At 45.7% G+C, this 16,470-nt stretch overlaps 1 protein-coding gene across 3 annotated transcripts in view; it reads left to right on the top strand.

The window, feature by feature from the left end:
• EVC2 (EvC ciliary complex subunit 2) overlaps nt 1-16,470 on the top strand; it is a 148,398-nt gene that overhangs the window by 28,837 nt on the left and 103,091 nt on the right. For 2 of the 3 annotated variants that reach the window (XM_008017932.3, XM_073012516.1), the window contains exon 8: nt 14,545-14,679. The exons of the other annotated variant lie outside the window; for it this stretch is intronic. In XM_008017932.3, the coding sequence (XP_008016123.3) occupies nt 14,545-14,679 (135 nt within the window). The remainder of the gene's footprint in view (nt 1-14,544; nt 14,680-16,470) is intronic. 3 annotated transcript variants of the gene reach the window in all.

The raw sequence follows: 16,470 nt of genomic DNA, 5'->3' as shown, positions 1-16,470 counted from the left end.
TCCCAGAACTTAAAGTAAAATAAAATAAAATATAAAAAGTTACAGTAAGCCAAGATTAACTTATTACTGAAGAAACCTGCACAGCATATATTTTTAAAATAAATTTAGTGGCCAGGCACGGTGGCTCATGCCTGTAATCTCAGTACTTTGGGAGGCCGAGGTGGGCTGATCACTTGAGGCCGGGAGTTCAGGATCAGCCTGGCCAACATAGCTAAACCAGTCTCTACTAAAAATACAAAAACAATTAGCTGAGCAAGATGGTGCATGTCTGTGATTCCAGCTACTCGGGAGGCTGAGACATGAGAATTGCTTGAACCTGGGAGGTGGAGGTTGCAGTGAACCGAGATCATGCCACTGCACTCTAGCCTGGGCAACAGAGTGAGCCTGTCTCAACATAAATAAATACATGTAGTGTAGCCTAAGGGTACAGTGTTTTTAAAGTCTGCAGTCGTGTGCAGTCATACCCTAGGCCTTCACATTCACTCACCACTCACTCACTGACTCGCCCAGAGCAACTTCCAGTCCTGCAAGCTCGAGTTATGGTAAATTTCCTATACAAGTGTATTTTTTTTTCTTTTATATGTATTTTTCTTTTCTTTCTTTGTTTATTTTTTTCTTAGACAGAGTCTTGCTTTGTCGCCCAGGCTGGAGTGCAGTGGTGTGTTCTCAGCTCACTGCAACCTTTGCCTCCCAGATTCAAGCGATTTTCCTGCCTCAGCCTCCTTAGTAGCTGGGATTACAGGCACCCACCACCACACCCAGCTAGTTTTTATATTTTTAGTAGAGATGGCATTTCACCACATTGGCCAGGCTGGTCTTGAATGCCTGACCTCAAGTGATCCGGCCACCTCGGCCTCCCAAAGTGCTGGGATTACAGGCTTTGGTACCTTTTCTATACTTGGATCTATTTATATAGACAAATACTTAGCATGTGTTACAGTTACCTATAGTTTTCAGTACAGTAACATGCTGTACAGGTTTGTAGCCTAGGAGGAATAGACTATGCCATAGAGCTTAGGTGTGTAGTCTGCTAGGTTTGCGTAAGTCACTCTGTGATGTTAGCACAATGAGGAAATGACCTAATGATGCATTTCTAGGAACATCTCTTCACTGTTAGGTGATGCGTGCCTGTAGTTGTACCCACTGCCGTGACTTACTACAATGAAAAGATACAAAGCAAAATCAGCACAGGGAAAAGTTGCATGGGGAGAAGTTTGGAGAAAATCACCTGCAAGTTTTAAGAGTCTTCTCCCAACAGAGTCACAGAGGGTACGCTTCGTTCCCCCAGCATGAGTTGTGATAACACATGTGAAGTATTGTCTACCAGGGGAGCTCCTTAGAGACTCAGTGCCAGAATTTTTACTGGGGGCTGGCCACGTAGGCACTCTCTGCCTGGCGTACACCAGGATTCCAGACTCCCAGAAGGGGAGCAGGTGCTCGGCCTAAGCCACACTGTTTGCACAGACAGTTTGAAAACAGAGAGCCACTCTTACCAGAAAATAGTGGAAACCCTCCCGAAATCCATGTTCCCAGACATCCGCTGAGGCCCAGCCCTACAGGAAGGGCTTTCAGAGGATGCCAGTCTCTGGCTGAAGATGTTAACTCTTTTCTGCATGGCTAGTAAGTGGCAGGACCAGGATTTGAACCCAAGCAATTTGGCTCCGGATCCCTGCTGCCAGGCACTGGGCCATACCGCCTCCCAGAGAGCCAGAGTCCTGCACAGAAGAGGTGAAGAGAAAGTACAAGGCTGGCCTTAGGTGAGTGTTCGGTTTAGTGGGGCTGTCAGGTGCACTGGTAACAAGTCTCTCTGGTGGTCTGTGAGCTCCTGGCGGGTGAGGCCGTGTCAGATTCACCCACGTCCCCCACTGCGCGGTACATTGTAGATGGCACTCAGCAGGTAAATATCCCATGATTGAGCTTATTGTCGTCAATGACGATGACTGCTGCTCAGGAGGAGGTGGCTGGTCGCTGCATGAGTGTAATAAAAGGCAGAGAACACTCATGTAAGGGTATTTACGAGCCCTTCCCCACTGCCGCAGACTCACTTGTGGATGGAATTGAGCCATGCCCGGGTCTTCCAGGCTTCCCATCACCTGCATGTTGCCTTCAGGAGAAAGAGGAATAGTTGCCCCCTGGGATGCAAACCTGTGGATGCAAGTCCTGGCCTTGGAACCAGGGCTGAATTTCAGCCACATCAGCCCCCAGGACAGGCGCCCCCAGGCTGTGGACCACATTCAGGGAGCTCCCTGTTGAGTGGGGAGAGGAGGTGTACGCACAGGGTGGCCCTATGGTATTGTGTGGGCCCAGCAGACTCTTGGACCGCAAGGCCTGGCTTTGAATCCCTGTCCCTCCACTGATTGCATGTGACCTTGGGCACGTCACATACCTCTGAGGGCCTCAGTTTCCCCAACTGTGAAATGAGAGTAATAACAATATTCACTTCACAGGATGGTTGTTGAGGTAAATGGATCAAGGGATGTAAAGCACTCAACACAGTGCCCGGCACTGTGAGGGCTCCATAAACGTCAGCTGTTATCATCGTCAGTATTGTTGTTATTATTTACACATGAGAACAACACAGCTGCCAAGTGTTCTGTGATGCTGACAATGAATGTTTTGCATCAGGGCCTCATGCTCCAATGCCCATTGGGGTCACACAGGTGCTATAAGTGTATGTCAGGCTCAGTGCAAGATTCTAGGAAGTAATGTAGCGTTCGGCAGCGTGGACACTCGGGTTGCCTGTCACCCACCATGCCCACCCTCACACCGAGGCAGTAAATGGAAAAAAAAGACCGAAGAATGCAGAGCACTCGCTGAATTTGTGAGTTTGTGACCTGAAATACAGATTGCTTGTACCATGGACACTGACAGCAGAGAGAGAGAGAACTCCATGGGCTGGGTGGACTGGCAGGCTTCCTGGAGGAGGAAGAATTCAATTGGGTCTTGAAGGTAAGATTTAATTAAAGTTGGGGAAGGAGCAGCTGAAGATCTGACTTCTAGGTTAAGCCGGTGTTGACTGCTGGTCAGGCATGAACCAAGCACTACTGGGTGACACACACATAAGGGTGAGGCAAGGCCGTGGCAGTCATGGCGTGTGTTCCAGCAGGGCTGATGCGGGGACCTGCAGAGATTGTGGAATTACACCAGACAGGTGTGGTGGTGATGAATAGGATGAGCTCGCCAGGAGGGTGGCAGCGCCCCTGATGTTTGCATCAGGCAGTTTAAAAATACAGGGTAAAGACAGGAGGCTTCCATTGTGTAAATGGAGATTCTGCCACATCTGGGAGCTACCCCATTATCTCCTTAATTTCCTGTTAGTTTCCTGAGGGTGAAACTGACACATGTCAGCCAAGGAAAATGAGGCCCCAAGAAATTGTTTCTCATTTTTTCTCAAGAAGTTGTCTTCCCTTTTCTGTCTCCTGGATGAGAGTTCTGTCTTTTTGAGAGAAAATAAGAACCACACATTGAGTGCAGGTCTCAGATGGCACTAGATATCCCCTTCTGTGTTCATCACATGTGCCCATGAAAGGACCGGGTACTGTGCCAGGCACCAAGAGAACAGGTCACAGTGTTCTGCTGCCAGGATCTCAAGTCTAATCAGAGAGAGACTTTTAAACCAATTGTTATGGTACCCCAATTCATTCAGAGTGCAATTCCAATACTAATTTTGTTGTTGTTGTTATTGTTGTTCTGGAGACGGAGTTTTGCTCTTGTTGCCCGGGCTGAAGTGCAGTGGCACGATCTTGGCTCATCGCAACCTCTGCCCCCCGGGTTCAAGCAATTCTCCTGCCTCAGCCTCCTGAGTAGCTGGGATTACAGGCACCTACCACCAGGCCCAGCTAATTTTGTCTTTTTAGTAGATATGGACCATGTTGGTCAGGCTGGTCTTGAACTCCAGAGCTCAGGCCTCAGATCCACCCACCTCAGCCTCCCTAAGTTCTGGGATTACAGGCGTGAGCCACCGCGCCCAGCCTCCAATACTAATTTTAATGGGACTTTGGAGGGGATGTGAAAAAAATAGTTTCACCTGAAAATATAAATTATGAACCCAGATGGGAAAGTTTTGAAAATGAAGAGTAATGTGGGAGGGTTTACCCTAGCAGATATTAAAAATACTACAAAGCGCTGGGCGCGGTGGCTCAAGCTTGTAATCCCAGCACTTTAGGAGGCTGAGATTGGCAGATCACGAGGTCAGGAGATCGAGACCATCCTGGCTAACACGGTGAAACCCCATCTCTACTAAAAACTATGAAAAAACTAGCCAGGCGAGGTGGCGGGCGCCTGTAGTCCCGGCTACTTGGGAGGCTGAGGCAGGAGAATGGTGTAAACCCGGGAGGCGGAGCTTGCAGTGAGCTGAGATCCGGCCACTGCACTCCAGCCTGGGTGACAGAGCGAGACTCCGTCTCAAAAAAAAAAAAAAAAAAAAAAAAAAAAAATTACAAAGCTATGGTAATGCAGTGTTTGCCTGCTACAAGGAACATCAGACCAGTGGAACAAAAGATAAAATCTACACACACATCTACACATATGTTTTAAACCAATGTGAGAAGGAGGATGTATCATCCGTGAATTTGGTAACAACTGACTGGGTCTTTTGAAAGAAAGATAAAAATGAGTTTCCTAATTAGATTAAAATCTAAGTAAATATAACAATTTGTAAAAAGTAAATATGGGCTAATAGGATATGATCTGGAGAAAACTGTAGATTTAGGTACACGTAGTTGCAAACTTTACATTTAAAAATAGCACTCAGAAAGATAAATGAGAAACTTGGGGAAATATTTGTAATATACATAAGAGACAAAAGATTAATGTTTTTAATATATAAAGAGAATCTTAGTATTAATTTATCAGAGATGGAAGGCCGCAATAGACAGCTATCTACGGTATGATAATTTCCCAAAGATGAGGCTTACGAGGTGCCCTTGAAGCACAGTGGCGGCCCATGTCACTCTGTAGGCAAAATGACATGGCTTTGAGTTGGATTTGTAGGCTCGGGGGTTTGCACACAATTGCACGTTATCATTTTTGCCTTCTCCATGGACATTCCAAGCCCACTAACCATTGCCCTAACCTGCATTTCTTGTTTTGATGACTGCCCCAGTGTCCTATCCTTTCTGCCTCCAGTTTTACTCCCTACCCAGCCCATTGTCCACGCTGGAGTGGTCTTCTCTAAAACATGAACCTGCCTGCTTTCTATTCTTGAGGGGCCCCATTCAGGATCCATCAGGAAAGCTGATCCCTGCTCACCATCTCCCAGGGCCACTGGGTGCATTTGTTTTCCATTACGCTCTGGTTTTGCACATCCTGTTCTTATCTTACCTGTTGTTTGGGCAACTTACAAACCTCCTGCTGGACCCTGACCAGCATCTGCACTCTGTGATGCCCTAGCCCTCCCCTGGCCAGCTAGTTGTACCCTTGGCTGCGGTCCTATGCATTGGATCATTTATTAAAGCCTGGCACTGTGTGAAGTTGAGATTAGTCCTCTGGATGGCACTTAATCCATTTTTGTTGACATCAGAATAGAATTGTTGAACTGGAAGAGACCTGAAAGATTATCTAGTCCCACTTTCTCATTTTAGAGTAAAAACCTCTGGTCCAGAGGTTCTGGGAACTGGCCAGGTTCAGAACTCAGGACCATTGCAGTCAGAATCATGCTTTGTGATGCGTTCTCTACTCCAGATGCTATTCGCTAGATTGGTAAATTAGCAAAGCTGCGTTGGTAAGTGTGATTGTCTCTGCCTGTGATTACCTTTGACATCTCACTCTTGCCAGAATTATCAGCTGGGAGGCCGAGGGTCTCTTTGCCCTCAGGACTGCCCCTCAAGGACTGTGTGACAAGGACCAACAAGCCACTCACCCCTCTGCTTCTTGGGTCTCAAGCTCAAAGTAAAAGATTTCAAGTAAATGTTTCACAGACTCTGTTCCAGAGAAAACATTCGTCATCTCCCATGTTCATCAAGCATTTTCTGTGTTTTGAAGGGTTGGGTGGGTGGGATTTAATATAAGGCCACTGTGGGCATTTTGAAGAAATGTCCTCTCCTTACCACCACCCTCTACATACAGAAAAGTTGGAAGAATAAAATAGCTTCATGCCGTAATCCCACCAGCAGGGAGAACCATTGCTAACATGTTCGCATCTCGCCATCCACAAGGCTATAAATATATTTAGTACATAATTGAAGTCAAACTCTGTAAACAATTCTTCATCAGGCTTTTGTAACTTGGTGTTGGATTCTGAGCCTTTAAAGCATTCATTTTGAAAGGCCTGTTTATCCAGCATCGCTCTTCATAAGTGCAGTGACAGAATTCATCAAAGGCATCTGCTCCTGCTAATATGTGATTAAAGGGGTGGTAATCGTGGATGATTCTTTTCCAGAGACAAGAAGAAAGTAAGGAGGACTCTAGGGGATGGGAAGCTGGGATAACCATCTTTTTCTTTATTCTTAGACAATGAGGTTTAAGGTAAAGATGCTCTTTGGAATCTGAACTTACAGTGATTCTCAGTGGAGTTTGGCTGCAGCATGTTTAAGGGAATCTCAGAAGTATGATTAACATGGGGCTGATTCTGGTGCTCTCAGCCACTTCTGGTTCTGGACTTGTCACTGCAGCGGTGGGTGCTACCAGTATCCCGTCCCCCGAGCTGGATTCAGGGACATTGTTGGCTCCTCCTGTGTCTGGCCTCTTACATATCCATTCCGTCACAACACTCCGTTGACTCTGTCTCCTAGTCTGTGCCCTTCCCACCAGCCAATAACAGTAGTAGTAATAGCGGCTCAGATTTACTGACTTCTGTGTACCATAACCCTAAACATTAGGCACTGTTTGTGTGTGTGTGGTAAAGTACACACAGCATAACATTTAGTGTTATTGACAGTTACTACATTCACAGTGTCGTGCAGCCATCACCACTGTCTGCTTCCAGAACATTTTCATTGGTGACTTCCCATTTCCTTCTCCCCCAGTCCCTGGCAACCACTCCTCTGCTTCTGTCACTGAATTTGCCGACCCTGTACAGTTCAGATCAGCAGAATCACACAGTATGTGTCCTTTTGTGTCTGACGTCTTTCCCTTAGCATCACGTTTTCAGTGTTCCTCCACGTTGTAGCATGCACCAGAACTTCATTCCTTTTTATGGCTGAATAATATTCCATTTTATGGATATACACATGTTCTTTATTCATCAGGATGTTTGGCTTATTGTGAACAGTGCTGCTGTAAGCATTCGAGAACAGATTTTTGTTTGAATACCTGTTTTAAATTATTTGGGGTATGTGCTTGGGGGTGAAATTGCTGGGTTGTATGGTAATTCTGTTTTTAACCTCTTGCCTCTCAGAGCTGGGGAGACCCAGCCTCCCACAGTGTGGAAGGGGGTGGATTTAAGAGTTGAACCCTCATCAAAGGCCAAAGTCCATGGTCCTTGCTGGCGTGTCCTGTTGCCTCCTGCAGCCTCTTTTCATGTCCCCCATTTCTCTCTTGGCATCCAGGTTTACCTTCCTCCAGGCTGAAGTCATAAGGCGGCCAGAGTTATCTTTCTAAAATACTGATCTAACCATATTTCTTCGTAGCTTAAAGCCTCTCAGTTGTTCCCCTGATTCCCTTAGGATGACACGGCAAATCCCTAACCTGCTCTCGAAGGCCCTGTTGGGCTGGGGCTGCTTCTCTTGCCAGCTTCAGGCCCTGCTCAGGCCAGTCCTTCTCCAGGCTCACCCTCCCCCTGGCCCAGCTCATTCTCCTCTGCCCACTGGATCACCTCTTGGAAAGCCTTCTCCTGTCCTTTGAGCTAGAAGAGGAGCTCCCCCGTCACCCCGAGTCCTCCAGGCTCCCCAGCCTCAGCCCAGGCACACTGTGCATCAGCATCTGCCTGCCTGTTCGTTCCTCTGTGGGATGTGAGCTCCTTGAGCAGGGCCTGGCTTTGGTTCCTCCTTGTTCTGCCAGCACCCAGTACAGGGCTCCATTGACTCCAGTGAGTCAGGCAGGTGTAGTATCATATCCAGACATGGAGTCAGTCCTGGCAGCCCACTTGATGTGTCTACTTCAATAGAGTTTCAGGGAAACAAAATTATAGCAAACCTTGGTTTCTGCACATGTGAAATGGATGTAAGAATTCTGCACTTAAAATATTGTTTGAGGCCAGGTGTGGTGGCTGACGCCTGTAATCCCAGCACTATGGGAGGCCGAGGCCAGCGAATTATGAGGTCGGGAGTTCAAGACGAACCTTGCCAACATGGTGAAACCCCATCTCTACAAAAAGTACAGAAATTAGCTGGTCATAGTGGCAGGTGCCTGTAATCCCAGCTACTCGGGAGACTGAGGCAGGAGAATCGCTTGAACCCAGGAGGTGGAGGTTGCAGTGAGCCGAGATTGTGCCACTACGCTCCAGCCTGGGCAGCAAGAGCAAGACTCCATCTAAGAAAGAAAGAAAGAAAGAGAGAGAGAGAGAGGGAGGGAGGCAGGAAGGGAGGGAGGGAAGGGAAGAAAGAAAGGAAAGAAAGAGGAATAAAGCCTGGTCTGTGGACAAAATTAAAGTTTGAAGGGATTAGGAAGGCTTTTGGCCAGAGACTCAGGAGTTCCAAAATCTGCCCTGCTACTACTCCCTCACCCCCAAAAGGTGAGCTGCATACCCAGAGTGGGAATGAAAGTGTTAACAGTGGTACAAACCCTTGATGGCTCGATGCAGGGCTCCTGATAAAGGGCCAGCCTAGGAGAGGCAGGTGGGGTGTGAAGGCCACTAACCCCAGCTGCTGGATGTGAGTCTCGGGTCTACTACTTACTCTCTCTGGGACCTTGGGCCATTTTAAAAGCTTATTTCTACAATGGCATTATAATTTATAAAGTGGGGGTTAAAATAGTTCCCATCACAGAGTATTATTATGGAGATTAAATGGATTAATACATGTAAAGCACTTGGGTCCATCCCTGGTGCTTAGTATCTGCATAATACATGTTCTCTGAAATGACAATGGTAACGGTGATGCTGCCGCTGATGGTGTCATGATGGCGTTGATGGTGGTGGGGGTGAAGATGATGGTGCTGGTGATATTGATGATGTTGATAGTGATTGTGATGGTCATGGTGAAGATGATGGTGATGGGATTATTGATAATGTTGATAATGATGGTGGCTATGGTAATGGTGGTGGTCATGGTGGTGATGGTAATAATGAATTTGATGCTGATGCTGCTGCTGATGGTGTTGATGGTGATGGTGAAGATGATGGTGATGGAGATATTGATGATGTCGATAATGATGGTGGTGATGGTCATGGTGAAGGTGATTGGCATATTGATAATGTTGACAATGATAGTGGTGATGGTCATTGTGAAGATGATGGTGATGATGATGTTGATAGTGATGGTGGTGATGGCCAATGTGAAGATGATGGTGATGGGGGTATTGATGACATTGATAATGATGATGGTGATGGAGATATTGATATTGATAATGATGGTGGCTGTGGTAATGGTGGTAGTGGTCCTGGTGGTGATGGTGATGATGAATTTGATGATAATGCTGCTGATGATGGTGTTGATGGTGATGGTGAAGATGATGGTGATGGTGATATTGATGATGTTGATAATGATGGTGGTGATGGTCATGGTGAAGGTGATGGGTTGTTGTTAATGTCGACAATGATGGTGGTGATGGTGATGGTGAAGATGATGGTGATGGTGATATTGATGATGTTGATAGTGATGGTGGTTATGGCCAATGTGAAGATGATGGTGATGGGGATATTGATGATGTTGATAATGTGGTGGTGATGGTCATGGTGGTGATGGTCATGGTGGTGATGGTGATGATGAATTTAATGGTGATGCTGCTGATAGTGATCATGATGGTGTTGATGGTGATGGTAAAGATGAAAATGATGGATAATGAAGGTGGTGATGGTGATGGTGATGATGAATTTGATGGTGATGCTGCTGCTGATGGTGATCATGATGGTGTTAATGAAGATGTTGATCATGATGGTGATAGTGAAGATAGTGATGATGGGGATATTGATGGTGTTGATAATCATGGTGGTAATGTTAATGTTGGTGATGATTATAGTGATGGTAGTGATTATGTGGAGCCTTCTCATAAAATTACATATTGAGATTTTACTCTTCTTTGGTCATTCTTCACGGAGGAAGATTGAAGAGTAGAGGCGTTGTAGGCAGGGCAGGACCTAGCGTAATTTAACAACACAGATAAGTGAAGAAAGTGAGGGTCATGAGTGGGTTTGCCCCATGGAGGTAGGCTCTGCCTAGGTTTGCTTGTCACTTGGTGTCAGAAAGCAAGAATTGTAAGAGAAGGGGGTGAAAGGTGATGGGATCTGCAGAACTGGCCCTGGTTTTTCCCTCTTCCTAGATCCAGTCTTCCATTCTCACAACTGTGTTGCTACTTTAAGCATTGATCTAGACCCTGCTCCACTGAACTGCCCACAGTACCTCTACTCTTCAGTTTCTCTTGGCAATGCCCTTGTGGCAAAATGAAAGTAAGATCTCAAGATGTGGATTTAGAAGGTGGAAGTGGAAAGAGGAAGAGATTTGAGGTAGCCTGACTCAGCTGTCCATTTCCACTTCATGAAGTAGGAAGGAGGGAGGCAGGGAGACAGAAGGGGAGAAGGAACATACGAGAGAATTCTTTTCCTGCCTTTTACAGTAGAGTGATGCTGCCCATATGTAATGTCAGTCATACAAGTAACTTCACGGTATGGGAGATTAGGATTAAAAACATTTTAGAAAAACATGCAGCCCCCTGGACAGTAAGTAGTGTCCAGCTTTAGTGGGGCAAGTGTAGACATTGGAGTCCAGCAGAGCTAATTCTGTTTTAGCTGTGAACTTCAATTAATTTTTTAATCTCTTTGCATCTCCATTTGTCTATCAGTAGAACAGGGATGATACATGTTCCACGGGATTACAGAAGATTGAATGAAATAAAGTTTATGAAGCATTGTGTTAGTGTCCTCAGGCTGCCATAATAAATCTCCACAAGCTTGGTACCTTAAAACAACAATTTAATTTTCTTACAGTTCTGCAGGCTAGAATTCTGAAATTAAGGTGTTGGCAGGCAGGGCCATGCTCTTTCTAAAGACCCTGGAGAAACATCTTCCTTTGCCTCTTACCTTCTGGTGGCTCCAGAAATCCTTAACATTCCTTGAAATCCTTGGCTTATAGCTGCATCCCTCAGTATCTGCCTCCATCTTCACGTGGCCATCTTCTCTGTGTGTGTCTACAATCTCCCTCTCCTCGTGAAGACACAATCATTGGATTTAGGACTCACTGTGACCCAGTATGACCTCATCTTAACTTGACTACATCTATAAATAATATTTCTAAATAAGGTCACATTCATAGGTATTGAGGTTAGGATTTCAACATGTGTTTTTGGAGGGCACAACTCAACTCAACTCACTACATTTATCTAGCCCAGAGATTGGCATATTGTAGATGATCAAAATTGTTAATCCCCTTTACCTCCCATTCCTTCTTCTTGAAGATGAAAAGACAAGTTGTTGCCTTCTTTGAAGGTAAAGGGGATTAACAATCTTGAAAACAGATTGCTGATCTTTAACTACTGTGTTCTTTTACAGATAGATTTTTTTTAGTTTCCTTTCCATCAATATTTTGACATAACCTCCATGCAATGCTATTTATGTTTATTCAGCTTATCGATTCTTTTCTTGTCTAGTATGTACACAGTCAGGGCTCAGGGAGCAGAGGGACATGTCCAGAACAAATGGAGTACTTGGATTTCATTTTGGTGCTAATCAAAATTCAAGATTTAGGATCAGGAGGATGTTAGAGCAAGAAAACATAATTGGTTCTCTGATTGTCTGTGATAACAGCCTCTGTGGACAGAGGCTGATTTATGAAAGACAAATTATAAGTGGCATCACACTTTGATTCAGGTTTCAATAAACATTTGAACTGAAGCTCCTGTTTTTGACCTAACTTAACTTTGACAGTTTAGAAGGTCAGGGTGGCCTCATTCGTCTGTCAGAAAAAATGTAACCTTGACTACCATCTGCATTGTGGCCACAAGAATGAGGAATAGGCTAATTGTCTTCTAGCTCCTAAACAAAACATTCGGTGACCCATGGTGTGGAGTCATTTTAAATTCAACTAATTGTCACAGGTTGGCTTTTCTGGAGACAGATGCTGATGCAGAGTTTGGGGTATAATATGCTTTCCATTGTGCAGAGAAGAATTAGCATATCCAGCTGGAGGCTGCTATCCTTAGAAAAACTTGCTTACAAGATTGATCCTGGGCTGGTGACTGGAAACTTGAATTTCAGGATTCCCATCTTCTTAAAACTGATAAGAGTGGCTCCCTGTGCCTGAACTGTTTTTTACATATAGTATAGTTTATGCTAATTACTTGCTGTTTTTCTTGGAGTATGAAATTTTGGTACATGCCAGGGTGCCTATGTGATCAGCCTTGAATATAAACCCTGGACACTGAGTCCCTAATGAGCTTCCCTGGTAGAAAACATTTCACATGAGTTGTCACAACCCCTCACTGGGGGGATTAAGCACGTATTTTGTGACTCCTCTGGAGTCTGGAAACATGTGTCTTGTTTACCTTGGACTTTACTACATTCTTCCCTTTTCTGACTTTGCTTTGTATCTTTTTGCTGTAATAAACCATACTTGTGAGTGGGATTGTATGCAGGTGGCCTTGGGGACCCTTGGTACAATCAGTGACCCCCTATAAAAGGAAACGGAAAGGAGCAGGATTGAAAATAGGAAGAAGTGGAGTTGTGATTTGGGTTGACAAAGCCTCAGCAGTCTGGGTGATTTTCATCTATCAAATTTGCCTTTACATTTTTTTATAATCATCATCATAATAGTAGTAATAATAATTATTATGTCTCTTATTACACAAGTAATACATACCCGTTGTAGAAATATTAGAAAACAAGCATAAAGAAAGTGAAAAATGTCATCAAGAAATTACATTCAAATAAAATTCTGGAGGATTTTCTTTATAATTTACACATGTATATGTATATATGCACATTATTTTTGTTTTAGTGAAATGGAGATTATACTGTGTGTATTTTTTGCAAAGTTACATTAGTATATAAGCCTTTTTATATATTATTAGAAATGTATTAAAAAATCTTTTAAATGGTAGGATATTCAGAACTATAGGGAAAAGGGGGAAATCTTAAAAAGCACCCAGAAAACAAAAACAGATCCTTCCAAAAGGTCATCAGGCACACTTCTGTCAGAAGACAGTGGAGTGGCACCATCAACATTTTGAGGGAAAGTTATTTTGAGCCTTGAATTATGTAGCCAGCCATACTATCAATCAAACTGAGAACTAAGTGACAGAATTGCCAAATGTGAGAAAAGAATATCTTCTCTAAACAAACTTACTTGAGAATAAATAGATACTTAGGATACTTCATCAAAATAAAAAAAAATTATCCAAGAAAAAGGAAGAAATGGGATCCAAGAAACAGATTTTCTTCAATGAGTAATGCTGTGACAATATAGAAGGCAGTGAAGAAAAAGAAAATCTCTCTGTGATACCGGAAAACCTAGAAAGTAGCCAGGTCTGATTAAATCAGAAAGTCAAAGAACTCTGGGAATGATGACTTTAAGAAAAAGTAAATTTGACTCCCTGTAACAGATAGTATTATTAAGAAAATAGGTTTATGCTAGGAAGAAAAAAGATAGGCCATGAAAAACTTCAGGAAAAACAAAAAGTCACACAAGGAAATGCTAATTCACACTGAAGCAAACTAAAAATGTAGCCTGATTTGAAATCATTGATCAAGTGTGAGAAAAGGGACTGAATTAGGAACATACTCCTTTGAGGGGCAGATATTTAGTGACACAGGATTGGATCCAATTACTTTACTCTGCAGTGAGCAACATTTGCCTAATCATAATAATATTGTCTTTTAAAATTTGTAGTTGCTGGAATTAACCTATAAACAATAATCAGGATTGAATTCTGGTTGCAGAACAAAATATATATGTTATAAACCTAATAAATGCTGGAAGGCAGAAGCAGGGAAGGAGGGGTGGGGTTAAGTGTGAGCCACTAATCTCACTAGTCAGAAGACAAGAGATTTTCTCTAAGTGTAATACCATAAAAATTGGGGTTTAATTATTTAAAGTGATAGAGTGTAGTGGGAAGGTGAGGATGCCATGGGTTCTTCCTCTGGCCTTTGCAAAATTCTGCCCATGATTCTCAAAAAATGTCATAAATCCTTCAGATTATCATGTATTTGATTTGGGAACTTAACATTCTTGAGTGTCTGTGATGTGCTAGGCCTGGGGGTGGATGGCGCTATTGTGTGCAAATCACCATGCCTCAGGTCTTACTTTGAAAGACTTGTCAAGCACTGAGGAAATTCAGGCTCAGAGAGGACCAGTGAGGGCCTCCAGGCAGCCAGCTAGTAGCTGGCAGAGCGGGATTCAAATGCAAGTGAGTCCCCTGGCTCCCTGCTTGGTCTACTCTGACACTGGATCATCTGTGTGGCCTGGGAGACCTGCAGTCTGACCACGCGTGAATCCTGCTCTCCTCTTGTCTCTGCAGGTTCTGCCACACCACGGCCTCCATGCAGCAGGGTTCTTCATTGCCTTCCTTCTCTCCCTTGTGCTGACCTGGGCTGCCCTCTTCCTCATGGTTCACTATCAGTGTCTGAAGGGAAGCGTGCTCACCAGACATCGGGTGAGTCTGCCCTGAGGGTGGTTTGGAAGATGGTGGATGTGAGGTTGAAGTTCATCCCCCATTTCTGTGGGTCTCAGCCCTGGATCCCCCCATCATCATCACTGAGGGAGCTGTGCACAAAAACCCATGCCCAGGGCCCACCTCCAAAACTGATGTTTGTCCTGGGATGCATCCCCATCATTCTTTTTTTTTTCTTAAGAGCCAGAGTCTTGCTGTGCTGCCCAGGCTGAGTCCAGCAGCGATTCATAGGCACAATCACAGAACACTACAACTCGGAATTCCTGGGCTTAAGCAATCCTCCTGCCTCAGCCTTCCAGGTAGCTGGGACTGCAACTACACACCAACATGCCTGGTTTAGTCATTTTTAAAACTTCTAACCAGCAACCAGGTGGGAGACCCCTGCAGCCATTACCCCATGCAAAACCTGTCACCCACATGCAGCCTGTCACCCACATGCATCTCATCAGCCACATCACACTCAACCCGTCACCCCACACACAGCCTGTCACCCTACAGGCATCCCATCACCCCACAGGCAACCTGTCACCCCATAGGCATCCCGTCACCCACACACATCCTGTCACTTGCACACAGCTAATCACCCCACACGCATCCCATCACCCACACGCATCCTGTTGCCTACACGCATCCCGTCACCCCACACACATCCGGTCACCCACACGCATCCCATCACCCACACGCATCCCGTCACCCCACACACATCTGGTCACCCACATGCATCCCATCACCCACACTCATCCCGTCACCCACACGCATCCCATCACCCACACGCATCCCGTCACCCCACACACATCCGGTCACCCACACGCATCCCATCACCCACACGCATCCCATCACCCACACGCAGCCTATCACCCACACGCATCCCGTCGCCCACATGCATCCCGTCACCCCACACGCATCCCGTCGCCCACAGGCATCTTGTCACCCACACGCATCCCGTCACCCCACACGCATCCCGTCACCCACAGGCATCTTGTCACCCACACACATCCTATCACCCCACACGCATCCCGTCATCAACACGCACCCCATCACCCACACGCATCCCGTCACCCACACGCATCCCGTCCCCCACACGCATCCCATCGCCCACAGGCATCTCATCACCCCACATGGACCCTGTCACCCCACACACATCCCATCACCCCACACGCATCCCATCACCCACAGGCATCCCGTCACCCACACGCGTCCCATCATCCACATGCATCCCGTCACCAACATGCATCTCATCACCCACATGCATCCCATTACCCCACACACATCTGGTCACCCACACGCATCCCGTCACCCACATGCATCCCGTCACCCACACGCATCTTGTCACCCACATGCACCCCGTCACCCCACACGTGTCTTGTCACCCACACACACCCCATCACCCCACACGTGTCTTGTCACCCACATGCATACCGTCACCCCACAGGCATACCATCATCCCACAGGCATCCTGTCACTCACACGCATCCCATCACCCACACACATCCCGTCACCCACACACATCCTGTCACCTGAGACCAGAATTCCAATTCAAGTAGTTTATGTGGGAAGTGATCTCAGGAAGTGAGGCAGAAAGGGAAGGTGGCTGGTAAAGGGTGTGTTTCATCAGGGACCTGGGCCCTGATGGGCTTAGTCCTGCTCGGAGGCTCTGGAGATGGGGCAGACCAGCCACTGCATCGCTCACCTGGGGGGCGAGGGGCTGGGAGAGATGTCCACTAAGTTCCATTAGTCATTGGTTGGCGACAAGGAGGCAGAAAAGCAAGAAGG

The sequence above is a fragment of the Chlorocebus sabaeus genome, chromosome 27 (genome assembly GCF_047675955.1).
Source record: "Chlorocebus sabaeus isolate Y175 chromosome 27, mChlSab1.0.hap1, whole genome shotgun sequence".
Taxonomy (NCBI): domain Eukaryota; kingdom Metazoa; phylum Chordata; class Mammalia; order Primates; family Cercopithecidae; genus Chlorocebus; species Chlorocebus sabaeus.
The sequence above is the reverse complement of the archived record's forward strand: the minus strand, read 5'-3'. Positions and strand labels throughout refer to the sequence as shown.